We start from the raw sequence: 17,272 nt of genomic DNA, 5'->3' as shown, positions 1-17,272 counted from the left end.
AGAGCAATAAGGTGAATAAATTACCAGGACCTGTTTTTGACGTTGACTGGCAGTACAATGCAACTCATATGTCCCTCTACGTCTTCAGGCAAGTGATAGAAGGATTCTCAATACAACTGCTGTAAATTCTTACATGAAGTGTGCTCTCTTGGCAGAATATATGTTGTTGGAAAAGGGCAGCATGAAAAATTGTTCCACTTTTCCCTTGTGTTACAATGCAAGTGTCCACACAGTGGGCCAGCCAACTAGGAACTGATACAAATAAGATAAAGGAAAAGCCAGCACATTTGGCCCAGGGCTTGTGCTTCCATAATATTTCATACAGAGATATGATAATATCTGGTACATTTTATTTAAATAAATTAACAGTTGTTATTTGAGTCAAGAGTTTTACGAGGATGGTGCCAGGACTAGAGGGTGTGAACTACAGGGACATGTTGAGCAGGCTGGGTCTCTATTCCATGGAGCATAGGAGGATGAGGGAGATCTTATAGAGGTATACAAAATCATGAGAGGGATAGATCAGGTAGATGCACAGTCTTTTACCCAGAGTAGGGGACACGAGGATGAGCGGACGTTGGTTCAAGGTGAAGGGGAAAAGATTTAATAGGATTTCGAGGGGTATCTTTTTCCACACAGAGGTTGTTGGGTGGGTGTATGGAACAAGCTGCCAGAGGAGGTAGTTGAGGCTGGGACTATTCCATCATTTAAGAAACAGTTGGACAGGTACATGGATAGGACAGGTTTGGAAGGTTCTGGACCAAGCACAGCAAGTGAGATTAGGGTAGCTGGGACATTGTTGGCCGGTGTGGGCGAGTTGGGCCGAAGTGCCTGTTTCCACACTGTATCACTCTATGACTGTGTTTAATTGTCATATGTACTGTTGTGTATTTGGATGCTTGCAACAGACTTAAATAAGGCTCGGATACGGGAGTACACTAACAAGCTTCTTTATTCCAGGACGCCACCATATGTCTCCCCCGCGCATGCGTACTTGCACAAGACATCACATATGCTAATTATATCACATACCTAACACTCCTCCCCCTTTAACTTGGAGGCAGGTAACACCATTTATATTACATACCTACCACTCCTTCCCCTTTAACTTGGAGGCAGGTAATACCATTTCTATTACATACACCGCATGTACCAACAATAGAACAATTACATTCTTACTTGCAGCTGCATAACAGGTCTGGAGGGTGGCATGGTGGCGCAGCAGTAGAGTTGATGCCTTGCAGCGTTTTCAGCATCAGAGACCCAGGTTCGAACTTGACTATGGGTGCTGTCTGTGCAGAGTTTGTACGTTCTCCCCGTGATCGAGTGGATTTTCTCTGAGATCCTCAGTTTCCTCCTACACTCCAAAGACGTACAGGTTTGTAGGTTGATTGGCTTTGTATAAATACAAATTGTCCCTAGTGTGTGTAGGGTAGTGTTAATATGCGGAGATCGCTGGTCAGCGTGGTCTCGGTGGGCCGAACGGCCTGTTTCTGCGCTGTATCTCTAAACTAAACACAAAGAAAGATTATTATCTTTCTCTGTGTTTAGTTTTGTTTAGAGATACAAAAGAGATTAAAGAAACAAAAATTAAATAAAATAAAAATCCGAATACTAGTGCAAAAAAAGACTAAAGTCCATAGTACAACCAAAGACAGCCATGGTTCATAGTTTAGTTAATATCTGTTTCGTATCTTAGTGTTGTGTAGTGTATAATAAATTATTTGTTGCAAAGGGTGATAATATTTGATAAATAAAAGAGTGATAAATTGTCCTTTTATTGGTTCAATGCGCTTTTATTACACATGTGCAAACTCATAGTGAAATTATTTTCTTATATACAGTCCAGTGAGGTATTGCTTAAGCACATCCCCGATTAACGAAGTGTACAGAAATAGTCTACTGAGCCTACATGCAAAAGGCGCCTTGTTTTTGATGCCATTTTCAAAGTCCAGTCAGTGCTCTGATCCAGGCAAGTCCAGTCTGCTGCAGGCTTCCAGACATCGCCTTCCTAGGACGTGCGGGTCGACCTGTGAACCGACATCCCTATCTTCGCAGGTCCACCTTTGTGCCCCGGGGGCGCCACCCACAGCTGATCTTGAAGGCGTGGTAGGCCAGACCCTCGTTCTCTCTCCTCTCCAACTGGCCTTGCTCCTCACCCGTGGCATCTGTTATTGTTGTCATTGCCGGCTCCATCCTCCCGGTCTCTGGTCTTATGGGATGAGCAGGGCCAGCTCAGCAGGCTACCCCCGTGCAGGAGGGCTTGGAGTTTTTTCCGCGCAGCTTGGTTTTGTTGATTTTAGTTTATTGATAAATTAACCGACAAGACAAGGGGGCAATTATAAAACGCCATTTGCTGATACACACGCTAGATTTGCACTTAGTATTGGCAATGGTCTTACCTCCTAAAGAGGAATTGATTTTTTGGCATTGGGCTAAAATTATAATTTTAGTCTGTTTGTTGTCAGTGCTTTTAGGATCATTGTTCCCTATGGCTAAAATGTGCTGTCAGTACCGTGAAAAATACATGGCAATGGCATGTAGAACGTGTTGGGGAAGGCTGAGATTAATAATTCTCTAAAGTGACGTACAAGAGGATTTCATGCTATATCGGGCCTATGTATTCTAAGTGTCAAAGGGAGTCTAATTAGCTATTTGTGCTTGGTTATTTTTGGTTTGAAGTTTTGCTCCTATAGTACTAATTATTTAAATTACAGCATAGCAATTAGAATGCTGCTTCAAGAATATGTGTACATCATTTAATATTGGCACGATGAAATAGTTGACCTGTGAAAACAGAGTATATATACAAGGAGGCGATAACAAGCAATTCTTGGCAGAATATGGAATATTGTAGAAGAGGTTTAAAAGCCATATCAATCACATGATTTTGGGGGGGAACTAGATAAAATTGAAAAATTTGTCATGGGGAGAAACCAGATATCGGGTATGAATCATTTCTAGCATGCTTCAAATGAAAAAATTTTCTTTCAATTGCACCACATCCTTCTGCCACGGGCTTCCATGTTTCCATTGAGCAGCCTTTGCTCTGAGGATTGGTGGTGTTCTATTTCAGTTTGTCATTGGCAGCTGCATCCAGCCCCAATATTAATGATGCAACCATTTCGGGACTGGCAGTTGAATGTTCCAGGGTACAGGTTGTAACAGGAGAGATAGAATGGGGGGGGGGGGTGGGTTGGGCGGTGTTAAAAACGATGAGGTGATGGTTTATTGATTAAGGAGAATATCATGGCAGTAGTCTGAGATGACATTTTTGATGGTTCATTCATTGAGGCTATATGGGTGGAGCTGAGAAGTAAAAAGGGGCTGATCACCTTTTTGGGAGTGTGTTATAGGCCCCAAAATAGTCAATGAGAATTAGAAGTGCAAATATGCCAGGAGATTGCAGGAGTAATAAAGTTGTTACAGAACACTTCGGAGGACAGAAGTTCTATAGGCTGATTAACATACCACATTGCTTTGCATTCAACTGAGGCATAGAAGAAGCAGTTGTGGATGTATGAGTAGGCACATGTTTGTTTGGAAAACTGTCCTGTTAATTTCAAATTATTACTATTTGAAATGTGCTTTAGAGCAGCTTTTATGAAAACTGGTTCTTGTTTCCATTTAATGGCTGTTAGTTTCACATAATTATATAACTGAATAATCCCTGACAAAGGGAATTTTGGATTACAAAAAAATATATTTTTAATGTAAGATTTATTTTGTTCGGGCTATTGTTTTAAATATGGCACATCCCAACTGCAGCACAAGTATCATAAATACTCTTGGATCAAGTAAAATAAAGATTTATTCAAATGTATACTATATGTATAATTTATAAAAAATATATGAAAGCATAAGTATTTATTTTTGTCTTTTTTTAACCTAACAGAGGAATTCCTGGCAAGAAATGTGGGGCAATTATTCTAACAGCCGAGGAATTGAACAATTGCCATGTAAGAGCAAATTCACACTCTGCAAAATTAGATTAAATGATATACTTGACATGCCTTGAAAGTTTGAAATATTTGAACCGTGTACTTATATTAACTATACTTTACTATGACTTTGTCAAATATTGGTTTGTTCCTTCTATAAATGAAGAGCATGAAGGTGGATAAATCCCCAGGGCGTGATGGGATCTATCCCAGGTTATTGAGAGAGGCAAGAGAAGAGATTGCAGGAGCCTTGACAAAGATCTTTGCATTTTCTTTAGTCACAGGCGATGTCCCAGAGAGTGGGAGAGTAGCTAACTTTGTTTCTTTATTTACTAAGGCAAGTGGAGAGAATCCAGGGAATTATTGACCAGTGAGTTGCACCTCAGTGGTAGGGAAACTATTGGAGAGGATCCTTCAGGATAGGATTTACTCCCATTTGGAAGAGAATGGGGCAATTCTGGACAGTCAGCATGGCATTGTACAGGGCAGGTCAAGTCGTACTAGCTTGATCATGTTTTATGAGGCGACCAAGGCGATCAATGGGAGGTAACGCGGTGGATGTGTTAAAATGATGCTACGAGATAGCAGTAATAATCGGCAGTTTCCAGATTAAGATGATTAATTTGTCCATTAGTTCACGTCATGTACCAGGTAATGGAAGGAAGATATTATCTACTTTATATAGTTCTGTACAGATAATGACTTTACAGACCTTAAGCAAGAAAATGAAGTTTATGTATACAAGATATCATTCATATTTTTGTACGCATGATGGAATTACTGTGTGGGAATAATGTTAATCTTCAAAATACAAATAAGGAAATAAAGCAAATCTTTTTTATGATGCTGCTATAAATTTATTATCGGATTTTATTGGACTCTCTAAATTTTAAATGTAATTATCAATGTACATTCATAAACCCTTTTCAGATTATTTTATTTAAAAGTGACAAAATCAGCTATACAGTGAAACCAAATGCTACTGTATCACAAATAAGTAGTGTCTAAATAACAAATAAGCGGTGTGCTCTAGAAATATATCCGATTACAGGCTATACTGATTTATGTTAACACATCACTATTGAAATGTCGAACATAATATCTATCTTTAAAATTATTACATCGGAAACCACTGGAACATTTGAAAAACGACTGTGTTATTTAATGTATTGATACACTAGGTAAGATTTTTGCTGATATTAATTAATATATTACAGTGCCCGCCATAATGTTTAGGACAAAGACCCATCACTTATTTATTTGCCTCTGTACTCCACAATTTGAGATATGTAACAGAAAAAAATCACATGTGGTTAAAGTGCACATTGTCAGATTTTATTAAAGGCCAGTGGCGGACCAACATTTTTGGGGCTCTGAAGCTTGAACTATTATGGGGGGCCCTTTGTAACCAGCAATGGTGCCTGGGTAACCACTGTTATCTTCTTCAATGGGATTGCGACAGATCACCACAAATTTTAATTTCTGTCATAAATGTTAAGTGTGTTTTAAATTATTTATAATTATTTTATATTAAATATATTTAGAATGAAACATCCTTAATTTGAATGTTTTTTATTTTACGGCTACCTATCCTACATGATACTTTAATAACCTTTTAATTTTAACTATTATTTTGTATTTAATTACACTACATTATTAATATCCTTATTTTTTTTAAACCCCTTCTTGTACAGTAGACCCAAAAAATTTAAGCAATGTGGACTAAGCATGATATTGACCTCCAGGAGTTCAGGGGGCAACGCATTTTCAATAAATTGAAAGTGATTCTCAAGCTTTCTACTGGTAATTTACATAACAGAAGCTTAGAATTTTTCTAACACATCGGCAGTAAAATAACCCCCAAAAGATATACATTTCATGAAACAGACAATAGGTGCAGGAGTATGCCATTCAGCCCATCGAGCCAGCACTGCCATTCACTGTGATCATGGCTGATCATCCATAATCAGTACCCAATTCCTGCCTTCTCCCCATATCTAAGAACTCTATCTATCTCACTCGAAATCCTCCAGAGAATTGGTCTCCACTGCCTTTTGAGGCAGAGAATTCCGCAGATTCACAACTCTCTGCGTGAAAAAGTAATTCCTCATCTCCGTTCTAAATGGCCTACCACGTATTCTTGAACTGTAGCCCTGGTTCTGGACTCTCGCTGCATTGGAAACATATTTCCTGCCTCTAGCATGTCCAAACCCTTAATAATCTTATGTTTCAATAAATGGCCTCATAAGCTAAAAAAAATCTTTACAAAAAATATGTTACCAGAAATGTCTCCTTGCCTGGCACTGAGATGAGAAAAAACTTTTTCACCCCGAGTTATAAATGTGTGAAATTCTCTGCAACAGAAGGCAGTGGTCTCGTCTCCTTCAGCAGCACCTCAGTCTCCCTTCATGAGCTCAGCCACCCACTTTTCCTCACCTCACCTACACTCACTTCCCCACACCTACACCTCCTCGCCTCACTAAACCACTCGCCTCGACGATACCTCACTACCAAACTTCTCTTCACACCTAAAACTCACCTCGACTAAACCGTACCTCACTAAACCTCGCCCCTCAAATAAACCTCACACCTCACGACTAAACTCCACCTTAACTAAACCTCCATCCTCACGACTAAACTCCACCTTAGACCTTATCCGCGACTTGTCTAATCGCCGTCTCTCTCCCGCTCGAGGCGAGGTTTGATGAGTAAAGGTTTAAGTGTGAGGTGACGTTTAGTTGAGGCGGTGGGTTTAGTCGAGGTGAAAAATCAGATTAATTTCTGGGAAAACAAAAAAAATTGGAATTCTGATTTAACTCTGAAGAATATCTGGGCTAAAGTTGCTTCTGGGGCCCCTCCAGGATTAGGGACCTTGAAGCTTAAGCTTCATTAGTTTCAACATAGATCCGCCCCCTATTTAAAGGCCATTTTTTAAAAAAAATGGCTTCACCATGTGGAAATTACATAGTCCCCCCATTTCAGGGCACCATGATGTTTGAGACATTGAGGCTTCACAGGTGTTTGTAATTGCTCTGGTGTGTTTAAATGCCTCCTTAATGCAGGTATCAGAGAGCTCTCAGCACCTAGTCTTTCCTCCAGTCTTTTCATCACCTTGGGAAACGTTTATTGCTGTTTGTCAACATGAGGACCAAAGTTGTGCCAATGCAAGTCAAGCCATTGTGAGACGGAGAAACAAGAATAAAACAGTTAGAGACATCAGCCAAACGAGTAGAGGTGGAGGGGGAAAGGGAAAATGAGTAGAAGTGGAAGGGGAAAGGGAAAAATGGATGCTCATCTAGGTGAGGCACGGGGAAGAGAAGGGGAAAAATGTGGGAGGAACAAGGGGAATATTTGTAGGTTAGCTACCTCACCCTTTTTTCATTCTCCCTTCCCTGTGACCCACCTGGATGCGTCTCCCCTTCCCCTTCCCCTTCCCCTTCCCCTTCCCCTTCCTCTCCCCCACCAGCCGCATTCCACCCCCTTCCTCTGACTGCAAATATCACACATCCCCAAACCTCATCTCCTTATCTCACACTTTTTGTCTTTTAATCTCTGGCGTTTGTCCAATCATCTGCCAATCCAAAAAAAACCCACACCTGTATTCACCTATCACTTGCCAGGTTTGCCCTGCCCCCAACTTATCTTCCAAGTTTCATCCCACTGCTATAATCGGTATGAAGAGAGGTCCTGACCTGAAATGTCGCCTCTTCATGTTACCCAGAGATGCTGCCTGACTGGCTGAGCTACTCCAGCACTTTGTGTCTTTTTTTTTAATGTAAACCAGCAAATACAATTCCTTTTATTGACAAACAAGAACTATACCATGACAAAATAATCAATTTGTATGTGATATTTTTCAGACTTTATTTACTACAGAGATTTTAAATTTTTGGTCACAAAATTGGACTGCCTCAGAGTGCAGCTTTGGTCGAACTCTTGTAAACTTATTAAGTGTTGGTACGCTTTGCCAATTTCAGAAGCATTGTGCTTGCTGAAGTAAGTGGATAAGTGTGCAAACCTGATTTGATATCAGCAATCACCAAATTCAATGTCAGTGATTCAGCTAGTATTTAACTTGCCTAAAGAATATAGTATTTAGCACCAGGAAAAATGTCCCCATCTGCAGTGGAGCAACATGCACTCTCATCCTACAGGGAACTGACACTTGTGGCATCCATTTCTTTGCCCATCCACAACTTGCTACCAGCAGGGTGACTCAACATTTGCAAATCCCTCACTTAGCTTATTTGTTCTTAGTTTGTATCTGAGCTGATGGCTACAAATGTCAGCTAAAACTACAGTGATTACATTGTGCAATTTCTCAAAGTGTCTGAAAGAAAAGCACAATGCAAATATTGGGGTGAGGGACATGGTGAATGTTTGCAATCAAGAGCTGAAAGTTTACGCTGCAAATTAGAAGAGATTTTGTGGTGAGGAGGAAGTAGAATGTATGAAGAAATAAAATCTGGCTATTTGTGCAAGATATGAAAAGTGGGTGTAAGACTTGATATGTAGGAAGGAACAGCAGATGCTGGTTTAAACCAAAGGTGGACACAAAAAAGCTAGAGTAACTCAGCAGATCAGGCAACATCTCTGAAGAAAAGGAATAGGTGACATTGGGCCGAGAGCCTTCTTCAGACATGCAGTTAATTGGGATTCTGTGGGGCATTGCAAAGTAGGATTCCAGCCCTGCTGGTTAGATATAGGAGTTAGATAAGTGTATCTTTACAACAGATTACATCTTTAACTCGCCAGTGCTATTTCATTGTGTATTCAGGATGTTTCTTGGGACACTCTTTAGGTTGATGTGTTCTCTCCACCACTTTATTCCACCATCCATCCATGACTTTGCCATATTGTCCGGCTGCCTTATCAGCCCCATGTCTACCAGCAACCTATGGTGGCTTGTGGAATGATGATTCCAGTCAGTGTGCACTTCCTCATTAAGAAATACAGGCATGTCTTTAATCAGTAGCAATCATTAGCTTCAGTGCTAATAGCCACTTGTGAAACAGGAGCCTGGTGATTGTACACGAAGGAAGTACAATCACCACTGGCAATTCCCAGATATAATTTTAAAAATATTGTACCAAGAATTCTTATTTGTTCTTCACCAGGTTAAATACCCAGTTAGGATTTCTGGGGCCTGTTTCCCAGCGTGATCCATTTTAGCCCATTTACTGTTTTCTTTTGAATTAGATTGTATACATTTATTTGTTATTTGTTTTTCTACACTTTTTTTTAATGATTTTGTCCAAAGAAGTTTTGAGGCTCTGCAAAACTTTGCAAAATATATGATGCTTTAACTATGTTAATTGACAAAGAGAATTATGTATTTTGTTCAAAGCCAAAGTGTTCAACATTTATGTCCTTTGTTCACTTCTGACATCTATGTATTTTTATGGCCGCTCATGGTGATATTTGTTGCGTGTTTTCCCCATGCCCTTCACCTGACTTAATCTACTGACCCATTACTTAATTCTTGACAATATCACAGTAACAAACCATACCTGATTGTTTTATCAGCCTGTTTGGTGCCTTTTTGATTGCTTTCTCTCACACCTGATCTATCGCCTCTTCCGCAGGAAATTGTGATGATGCAGTTCTGTGCCAACAAATTAGATAAAAAAGATTTCTTCGGAAAATCAGACCCATTCCTTGTATTTTTTAGAAGCAATGAGGATGGAACGTAAGTGATTTATTGATGATATTGTTTTACAGTAGATTGATTCCCAGATATTGATATAAAATGTGGTGTTTACTCCTTCATAGGCTTATTCTGCCCAGTGTCAGAAAAGCAATTAGCTTGGTAATCTTTACTTCTCAGCTTTTTATGAATGTTATTGGTGCCTGCAAAAACTAAGTTTCAACAATGACATTCAACAGGGAAATGGGTCCTACAGCTCAACTCATCCATGTTGACCAAAATGCCCCATTTAAGCAAATCCTATTTACCCCAGATCACTCTTAACCTTCCCTATTCATGTATCTGTCCAAATGTATTTTAAATGTTGTTACTGTACCTGTCTCAACTACCTCCTCTGACAGCTTGTTCCATATATGCACCACCCTCTTTGTGAAAAGGTTGCCCCTCAGGCTCCTATCAAATCTTTCTCCTCTCACCTTACCTTATGTCCCCAGATACTTGATTTCCCCTATTCCGAGTAAAACACGGAATAATAATGTGTGCACCCTATTTATCCTCCTTTTGACTAGTACACCTCTATCATCTTCCCCCTCAGCACTCCGAAAAGGTCCTATCCTGCCAAACTTCACTCTAAAGCTCAGGCCCTCAAGTAAATCTTTTCTGCATTCTTTCTAACAATAACACTCTTCCTATAGCAGGGTGACCAAAACTGAACCCAATACTCCAAGTGCAGCCTCATGAAAATTCTGGCGATTTTTATTGTAATTTTAATTTTGGAATTTTATGCATACATAATAATGGGCCAGTCTTTAAACCTTACTAATAATTAGAAATTAGCCTAATTATATTGGCAACCATAGTTGCAAACTTTTGCCAAACTGAAGGCTTCATATTATTCATGCAAATTGTTTCTTCAAATTATTGCTTAATAAATCTGAAAAGTGAACTCATTAATATATTTTACAGATTTGAAGGAATTTTCGTTGATTGAGGGCACATAGAGCAATTTTATGCTTGAGTATTTATCCAGATAAATTCAACCTTTTCATTCAGTGTCACTTCTTAGCAAGACATCGTTTCTCAAACCGATGCTTAATAGTTCTGGGCATTATTCCAATTTTTATTTTTGTCTCTCTCTATCTTAATCTAATGGTTTAATCTCTGATGCAACTGAGGTTTTCAATATGTGTAGGAAGGAACTGCAGATGCTGGTTTACTGAAGATAGGCACAAAATGCTGGAGTAACTAAGCGGGACAGACAGCATCTCTGAATAAAAGATAAAGTCTCGCATAGAGTTACTCCAACTTTTTGTGTCTATCTGAGGTTACAATATGGATGTTCATTTATCCTTTCACTGACCTGTTAATCTCCAGGCAACATAAACCCCAAATTCATTCAATATTTAGCTACGGGCATCGTTTCACTAAATGTTGCTTCTCATCATAAGTTTAGGTTTATTATTATTGCATGTACCGAGATACAGCGAAAAGATTTGATTTGCATGCTATCCGATCAAATCAGATAATACTGCACATAAATACAAGCAGGCTGAACTCAAGTAAAATAGGTAGAATAAAATAAAATATTTAGAATGCGGAATATAGTTCTCAGCATTGTAGCGCAACAGTTCCAGAGACTGATGACTGCAGTGGAGCAGAGATGAATCAGACAGTACCTTAGCTTATGGAAGGACCATTCAAAAGCCTGATGATGGAGGGCAAGAAGATGTTTCTGAGTCTGGTGGTGCATGTTCTCAAGCTTTCAAGTACCTTCTGCCTGACATGAATGGGAGGTAAAAGGAATGAAGAGGGTGGAACTCTTTCCATATACTTACCACCCTTTAAGTGTTAAAAAAAAAGTTGTTCCTATTATATCTTTCTCCCCTCACTTTAAACATATGTCCTCTGGTTCTTGATTCCCCATCTCTGGGCAAAAGACTAATTTATTCCGTCTATTCCTCTCATGATCTTATACACCTTTATGGGATCACCCCACATCCTCTAAGGATTAAAGTCCTAGCCTGCCCAACCTCTCCCTATAGCTCAGGCCTTCGAGTCCTGGCACCATCGTAGTAAATTCACTGTATAAGTCCTGCCCTGTTTAGACTTCCCAAAAATGCAACACCTCGAGCGTGCAATAACTTCACTAGTACCTAGCAAACAACTGGTTTTACGTAGATATTTGATTGATTGAAAGAAATGTTGGCCTACACACTGAGGGTAATTTACAGAGGGTCAATTACCTTACAAAGCTACATATTTGGGATGTGCGATGAAACTTGTTACTTATTCATTTTGACATTTTGATTACTTTAATGTTGTGTGATATGATTATGATGAACAAATGGAAAACTGATCTCTATATCTTAACTGCTGATTTCCAGTCTTGCCATGTGGAGCACTCTAGCAAAAGTACCAATGTAAACGTCACCCGTTCCTTCTCTCCAGAGATGTTGCTTGACCCCCACTGAGTTACTCCAGCATTTTGTGTCTATCTGTGGTATAAACCAGCATCTGCAGTTCCCTCCTACACATTGTGTCTGCCTTTAAAATTTACAATTTGGTCTAGTGGACATTAAAATAAGGAAATTAAGTTGATGAAATTATTACTGCTATTTCATTGCCATTATTTCAGACCATGTTTGAATATATTTATTTTTAGGTTTACCATTTGTCACAAGACAGAATTTGTAAAGAACACTTTGAATCCAGTGTGGCAAGCCTTCACAATCCCTGTACGTGCTCTTTGCAATGGTGACTTTGACAGGTGAGAAGAATCCGTCACATATTAATACCTCCATTTTGCCAGTTACCATGGATACTTGAAAATAATTTGAAGTTTTTAAAGGTGACAGATATGAAACTGTGTTTGCATAAATATTAAGCGCCAGCACGGCAATGTCATCTGATGACAGGCATCTGCAAAATAATAAAATATGAGATTACTTGAGCTTTTCAGTTTGAGATGCTGTCAATCATTCAGTTTGCATTTCAAAAATATAGCTAATAAATAATGGGAAATGTTGAAAAAAATATTGAAGGAAATAAACTTTCTGCACAAAATCTTTGCCAGCTTTGGCTTGCATATTTGTATATGGATTCAATGACATTGCAACCAAGAATCCCAATAGCATGCATCAATGTACAGTATCCCAAGCTACTTTCTGCACCTTTGTTTTGATGGTGGTGTTCTTAAAAAAAGGCTGATGAATTTCACTGGACGTATTCAGGAGTGCAAAATGTTTTTAAACTCCTTGATGTATGAAAAGTAGTAAGCTAGTCTCTGTCTGAGCACCTCTTTGAAATATTGCAATAATCAAAAACACAAATGCTTAAATTACTCAACAGGTGAAGCAGTATTTCTGAAAATAGAAATAGAGTTAAAGTGCAGGTCATTGACCTGAAGCATTAAATATTTCTGAGTCCACAGATGTGTCATGACCTGCTATTTCCTGTCTTTGCAATATCATTTACTGTGCTGCCAGGGTGTACCTCAGATACATCCAGTAGATTTAGGATATGTGCAGGTATTATAAGAACATTTAAAAGACACATGGACAGGTATATGGATAGTAAAGGTTGATAGGGATATGGGCCAATCATGGGTAGGTTGGACTAGTTTAGATGGGACTTTTTGTTTGGCATGGGCAAGTTGGGTCGAAGGGCCTGTTTCTGTCCAGTATGACTCCTGTGACCTGTAACCAAAAATGACTCCTGTGACCTGTAACCAAAAATGGTTAGTTTAAAAAAAAAAAGCTTAATTGAATGAAGGTTAAGAGAAGTAGCAGTATTCCTTCTAATACACATGAAGCATTCTAATTCGGACCTTTATTACCCTTTCTCTCAGTCATATCCTACTCCTTATTTTCTCTACTGCTGCCATTTAAGACCATAACTCGTTCGCATTTCGTGTTTGCAGTTAGATGATTCTTGAGGCATTGAGCCAGTAATTATTTGCCCATAGAAATGGATACCAATATGACACTTTGTCCCACTGCCTTTTGCACAAGGACTCCGTGCCCACAGCCCAGGTGTGGGTGTGTGCATATGTTGTAGAACCACATTTGCTGAATCCCTAGCTTTAGGCCTGATTAATTTCATGAATGTTGGATGTTGTTGAAATAAACCCATTATAACATCAGAACTTCAGTTCTTAAGAGGTAGCTGACCACTGAATCCAAAGATTATTTGAGATCAATGCAGTTTCTCAACTGCTGCTGGAAGGAATCATGGAATCATAGAACATGGCCAATGTTGTAGAAGGCCATTTAGCCCATCATATCTTTGCTGGATAGAGAGGGAATAATGATTGGCAGGATCTCATGGACAAGATTAAACAGCAATACGGAGGACTAGCCAGAGAAATCCTAGTGTCAAAGTTGAATCTTTCTTGTGGTCAAATTTGATAGATGGAGCATTTATGCAGATGATAGTTTAGCAATACCAATGGTTACCAACTAGATCTAGGGGTCCAAGTCACTCTCATACTTCTCAGACTTCACACAATCATAGCTGCTCATCCATAGCGTCCATTTCATTGCCTCACTGGGAAAGTGTTTTTGTCACAATAAGAAAGTGGAACAATGACAGAACAGCCCAGTTCACATTCGGTTTGATGAAGAGTATTTGAATTGTGGGCTCTACTATCACAGAGCTAAAAACATTGTGGGAGATCGTATCTTTCTGCAGTTAATTTCCCTCCGATCTACCTTCATCCCATTATCTTTTTTGAATGTTAACAGTTAAACAATTGTACATCATTACATTGATCTTAAATTTTTTTGACTATTGGTATTGGTTTTGGTATTGGTTTATAATTGTCAAGTGTGCCAAGATACAGTGAAAAACAATGTGCCTGGAGTTCATGGTTAATTTAAATACTACGTGAATAAATTTCACTCTTGCTAGATAACAGCTATGCGTAATTCTTGGAAATATAGGTTTACTATTCATTCAAGGTGATATAAATGTATATTTTTTAATGCTGTTGACAGAACTATCAAAGTGGAAGTGTACGACTGGGAACGAGATGGAAGGTAGGATAACAACAAGCATTTTTGTATAATAAAATATTTTGAGCAAAATATTTTAGCTAGTTTTGCACATTGCCGTGTTATCGGAAGTATTATCAGGACTTTACGCCTATTTTATCTACAAGATAGCTGGCAAATTAACATCAAAACAGTCTCCTGCAGTTTCTTCTTGACAGTTAAAATGGGTGGTATTGTGGATAGTGAAGATGGTCATCAAAAATTGCAGCAGGGTCTTGATTGTTTGGGCTGGTGGGCTGAGGACTGGTTGATGGAACTTTATTCTGAATTCTGCAATTTCTTATCTTTGTTTAGTTTAGAGATATCACATGGAAACAGGCCCTTTGGCTCAGTGAGTCCTCGCCCACGAACTGTAAACCAGTTCTATGTTATACTATTTTTGAATCCTATACACTTGGGGCAATTTACAGTAAACAATTAACCTACAAACCCGCACATGTTTGGGATGTGGAAGAAACTGGAGCACCCAGAAAAAACCCATGCGGTCACGTGGTCAAACTCTGCACAGAGGTTAGGATTGAACTAGGTCTCTGGCGCTGTGAGGCGGGAGTTCTACCACTGCAACACTGAGCCACCTTCTTGGCAGTTTTATCTTGGGACGTCTGGCACCTCTTGACCGTAATATGGATTGTACTCAAGATAACTCCATTAACTGTCCCAAGTTCCCTTGCCTTGATGATCCATTGTTTTCTCTTTTGCTGGATTCAACCAATTCTTTAATTCATGGCTAACACGTTGAGTTTAGTTTATTAGTACGTGTACCGAGGTACAGTGAACATGTTTTGTTGCGTGCTAAACAGTCAGCGGAAAGACTGTAAGTGATTACAATTGAGCTACCCACAGTGTACAGATAAAGGATAAAGGGATAAAAGGAATGCTAAACAAAACAAAGTGCCTGAGGAACTCAGCTGGTCAGACAGCATCTGGAGAGGGAATGATCAGGGTATATTTTGGGTCAGGACTGAATCAGATTCCACCAACTGCAGTTTGTAGTGTCGCCACGAATTGAACTTGCCTTTGGTTCTGAGGACATGACATACGTTTAACATCACACTGTTTCTTTGATATCCAGCCATGACTTTATAGGGGAATTCACCACAAATTACAGAGAGCTTTCCAGGGGACAGTCACAATTCAATGTGTATGAGGTAAGTCCTTGATTTTATTTTATTACTGATTTAAATATTTGAGTTAAACAAATATCTAAACAAATTAAAAAAAAATGTAGCATAATCTTCATTCCACATTTCTTCAGAAGGGAATACTTAAAACTGTATATTAAATCATTTATGTTGTGTACATCATAACGCTCTTTCCTTATTTCACAAATGTCGTGGATCAAAAATCTGCTACTTTCCTCATTTATCAGCTTCCTAAAGATTTCTTTTTTTTGATGATGAATTAATCTCATTCTGCATTTATCAAGACGCTGCATGGGCCAAGAAGCGAGTGGGTAAGAGCATCTCTTACCCCTCTCACCCTGGCCACAAACTCTTTAAATCACTTCCCTCTGGAAGGTGACTCCGGACTGTCAAAGCTGTCGCAGCCAGACATAAAAACTGTTTTTTTTTCCATGGGAAGTAGCTCTACTCAATAACCAAAAATCTGTAGCACCCTTTTTATTTATTTAAAAAGGGGGCTACAGGTAGTCAATTTATTTCACATGTTTAATCGATAATGTTTTATTATTAATGTTTAATGTTTTATGCGTCATTCTTAATTGTCACGGTATGACATGTTGTCACTGGCGAGTGGAGCACCAAGGCATATTCCTTGTATGTGAGCATACTTGGCCAATAAACATATTCACTCATCATTACCATAATTCATAATTTTGAACTTTCTGTTACAGTCCATGACATTTTGTACACCTCGTTCCCCCCCACCCCCATTCAAAATAAACAAACTTTCATACTTGAAATCCTTCATGGGTCACCTCTGTGTTTATAACTTTTATTGGTTTTGAAATTATCTTTAGTCTTTGTCCTTCGCCATCAAATAGAAATAATATTTCACAAATGACCCTTTCAAATATCTTGTAAACCTTGCTATCTTCTCTTCACATTCTGTATTTCATCAGAAAACAAAACAATTAAAACATTCTTGCCATAAATAACTGTCATTGTCAGATTCCATTAAGCAATTTCTAAACCACCATAGTAGAAAAATCCTTTGATGTTTAGTGGAGCTTGCAGAGGTAGCGGACTCAGTCTGGCCCATCGCAGGCATGGCTTTCACCCCCAGAAACAAACATTTACATGAGGCGCTGCCTTAAGAAGCCAGTATATATCATCAAGGATCCCCCCCCCCTCCATTTGTGCTATGCTCTCTTCTCACTGCTACTATCGGGCAGGAGGTACGGAATCCTGAAGTCCCACACCAACAGGTTCAGGAACAACAACTTTCATACAGCAATCAGGTTCTTACCTGGGAACACCCTTATCTACCTCAGCAATGTAACAGTACGAATCATCTCTTCCACTGCCATGAAGTTGTTTTCTTCTAATTATATTTTTGTGCTAGCATCTTGTGTTTTTGCCTTTCTTTCTTTGAGACATTTTATGTGTGACTTCTGCATAATTTATGTATGATTTGCTTTTATATGTTCGTCTGATTTTATGAACCTGTGGGCT

At 39.0% G+C, this 17,272-nt stretch overlaps 1 protein-coding gene across 5 annotated transcripts in view; it reads left to right on the top strand.

The window, feature by feature from the left end:
* The window catches only part of cpne8 (copine 8), a 213,452-nt gene that overhangs the window by 129,376 nt on the left and 66,804 nt on the right, over positions 1 to 17,272 (top strand). For all 5 annotated transcript variants that reach the window (XR_004415211.1, XM_033039602.1, XM_033039601.1 and 2 more), the window contains 5 exons: positions 3,896 to 3,959; positions 9,527 to 9,630; positions 12,251 to 12,355; positions 14,583 to 14,624; positions 15,712 to 15,787. Coding sequence is in view for 4 of the 5 variants with exons in the window: in XM_033039602.1 (XP_032895493.1) it covers positions 3,896 to 3,959; positions 9,527 to 9,630; positions 12,251 to 12,355; positions 14,583 to 14,624; positions 15,712 to 15,787 (391 nt within the window). In the remaining variant the exon portion in view is untranslated. The remainder of the gene's footprint in view (positions 1 to 3,895; positions 3,960 to 9,526; positions 9,631 to 12,250; positions 12,356 to 14,582; positions 14,625 to 15,711; positions 15,788 to 17,272) is intronic.

Source organism: Amblyraja radiata, chromosome 21 (assembly GCF_010909765.2).
Source record: "Amblyraja radiata isolate CabotCenter1 chromosome 21, sAmbRad1.1.pri, whole genome shotgun sequence".
Classification (NCBI taxonomy): Eukaryota; Metazoa; Chordata; class Chondrichthyes; order Rajiformes; family Rajidae; genus Amblyraja; species Amblyraja radiata.
The sequence above is the reverse complement of the archived record's forward strand: the minus strand, read 5'-3'. Positions and strand labels throughout refer to the sequence as shown.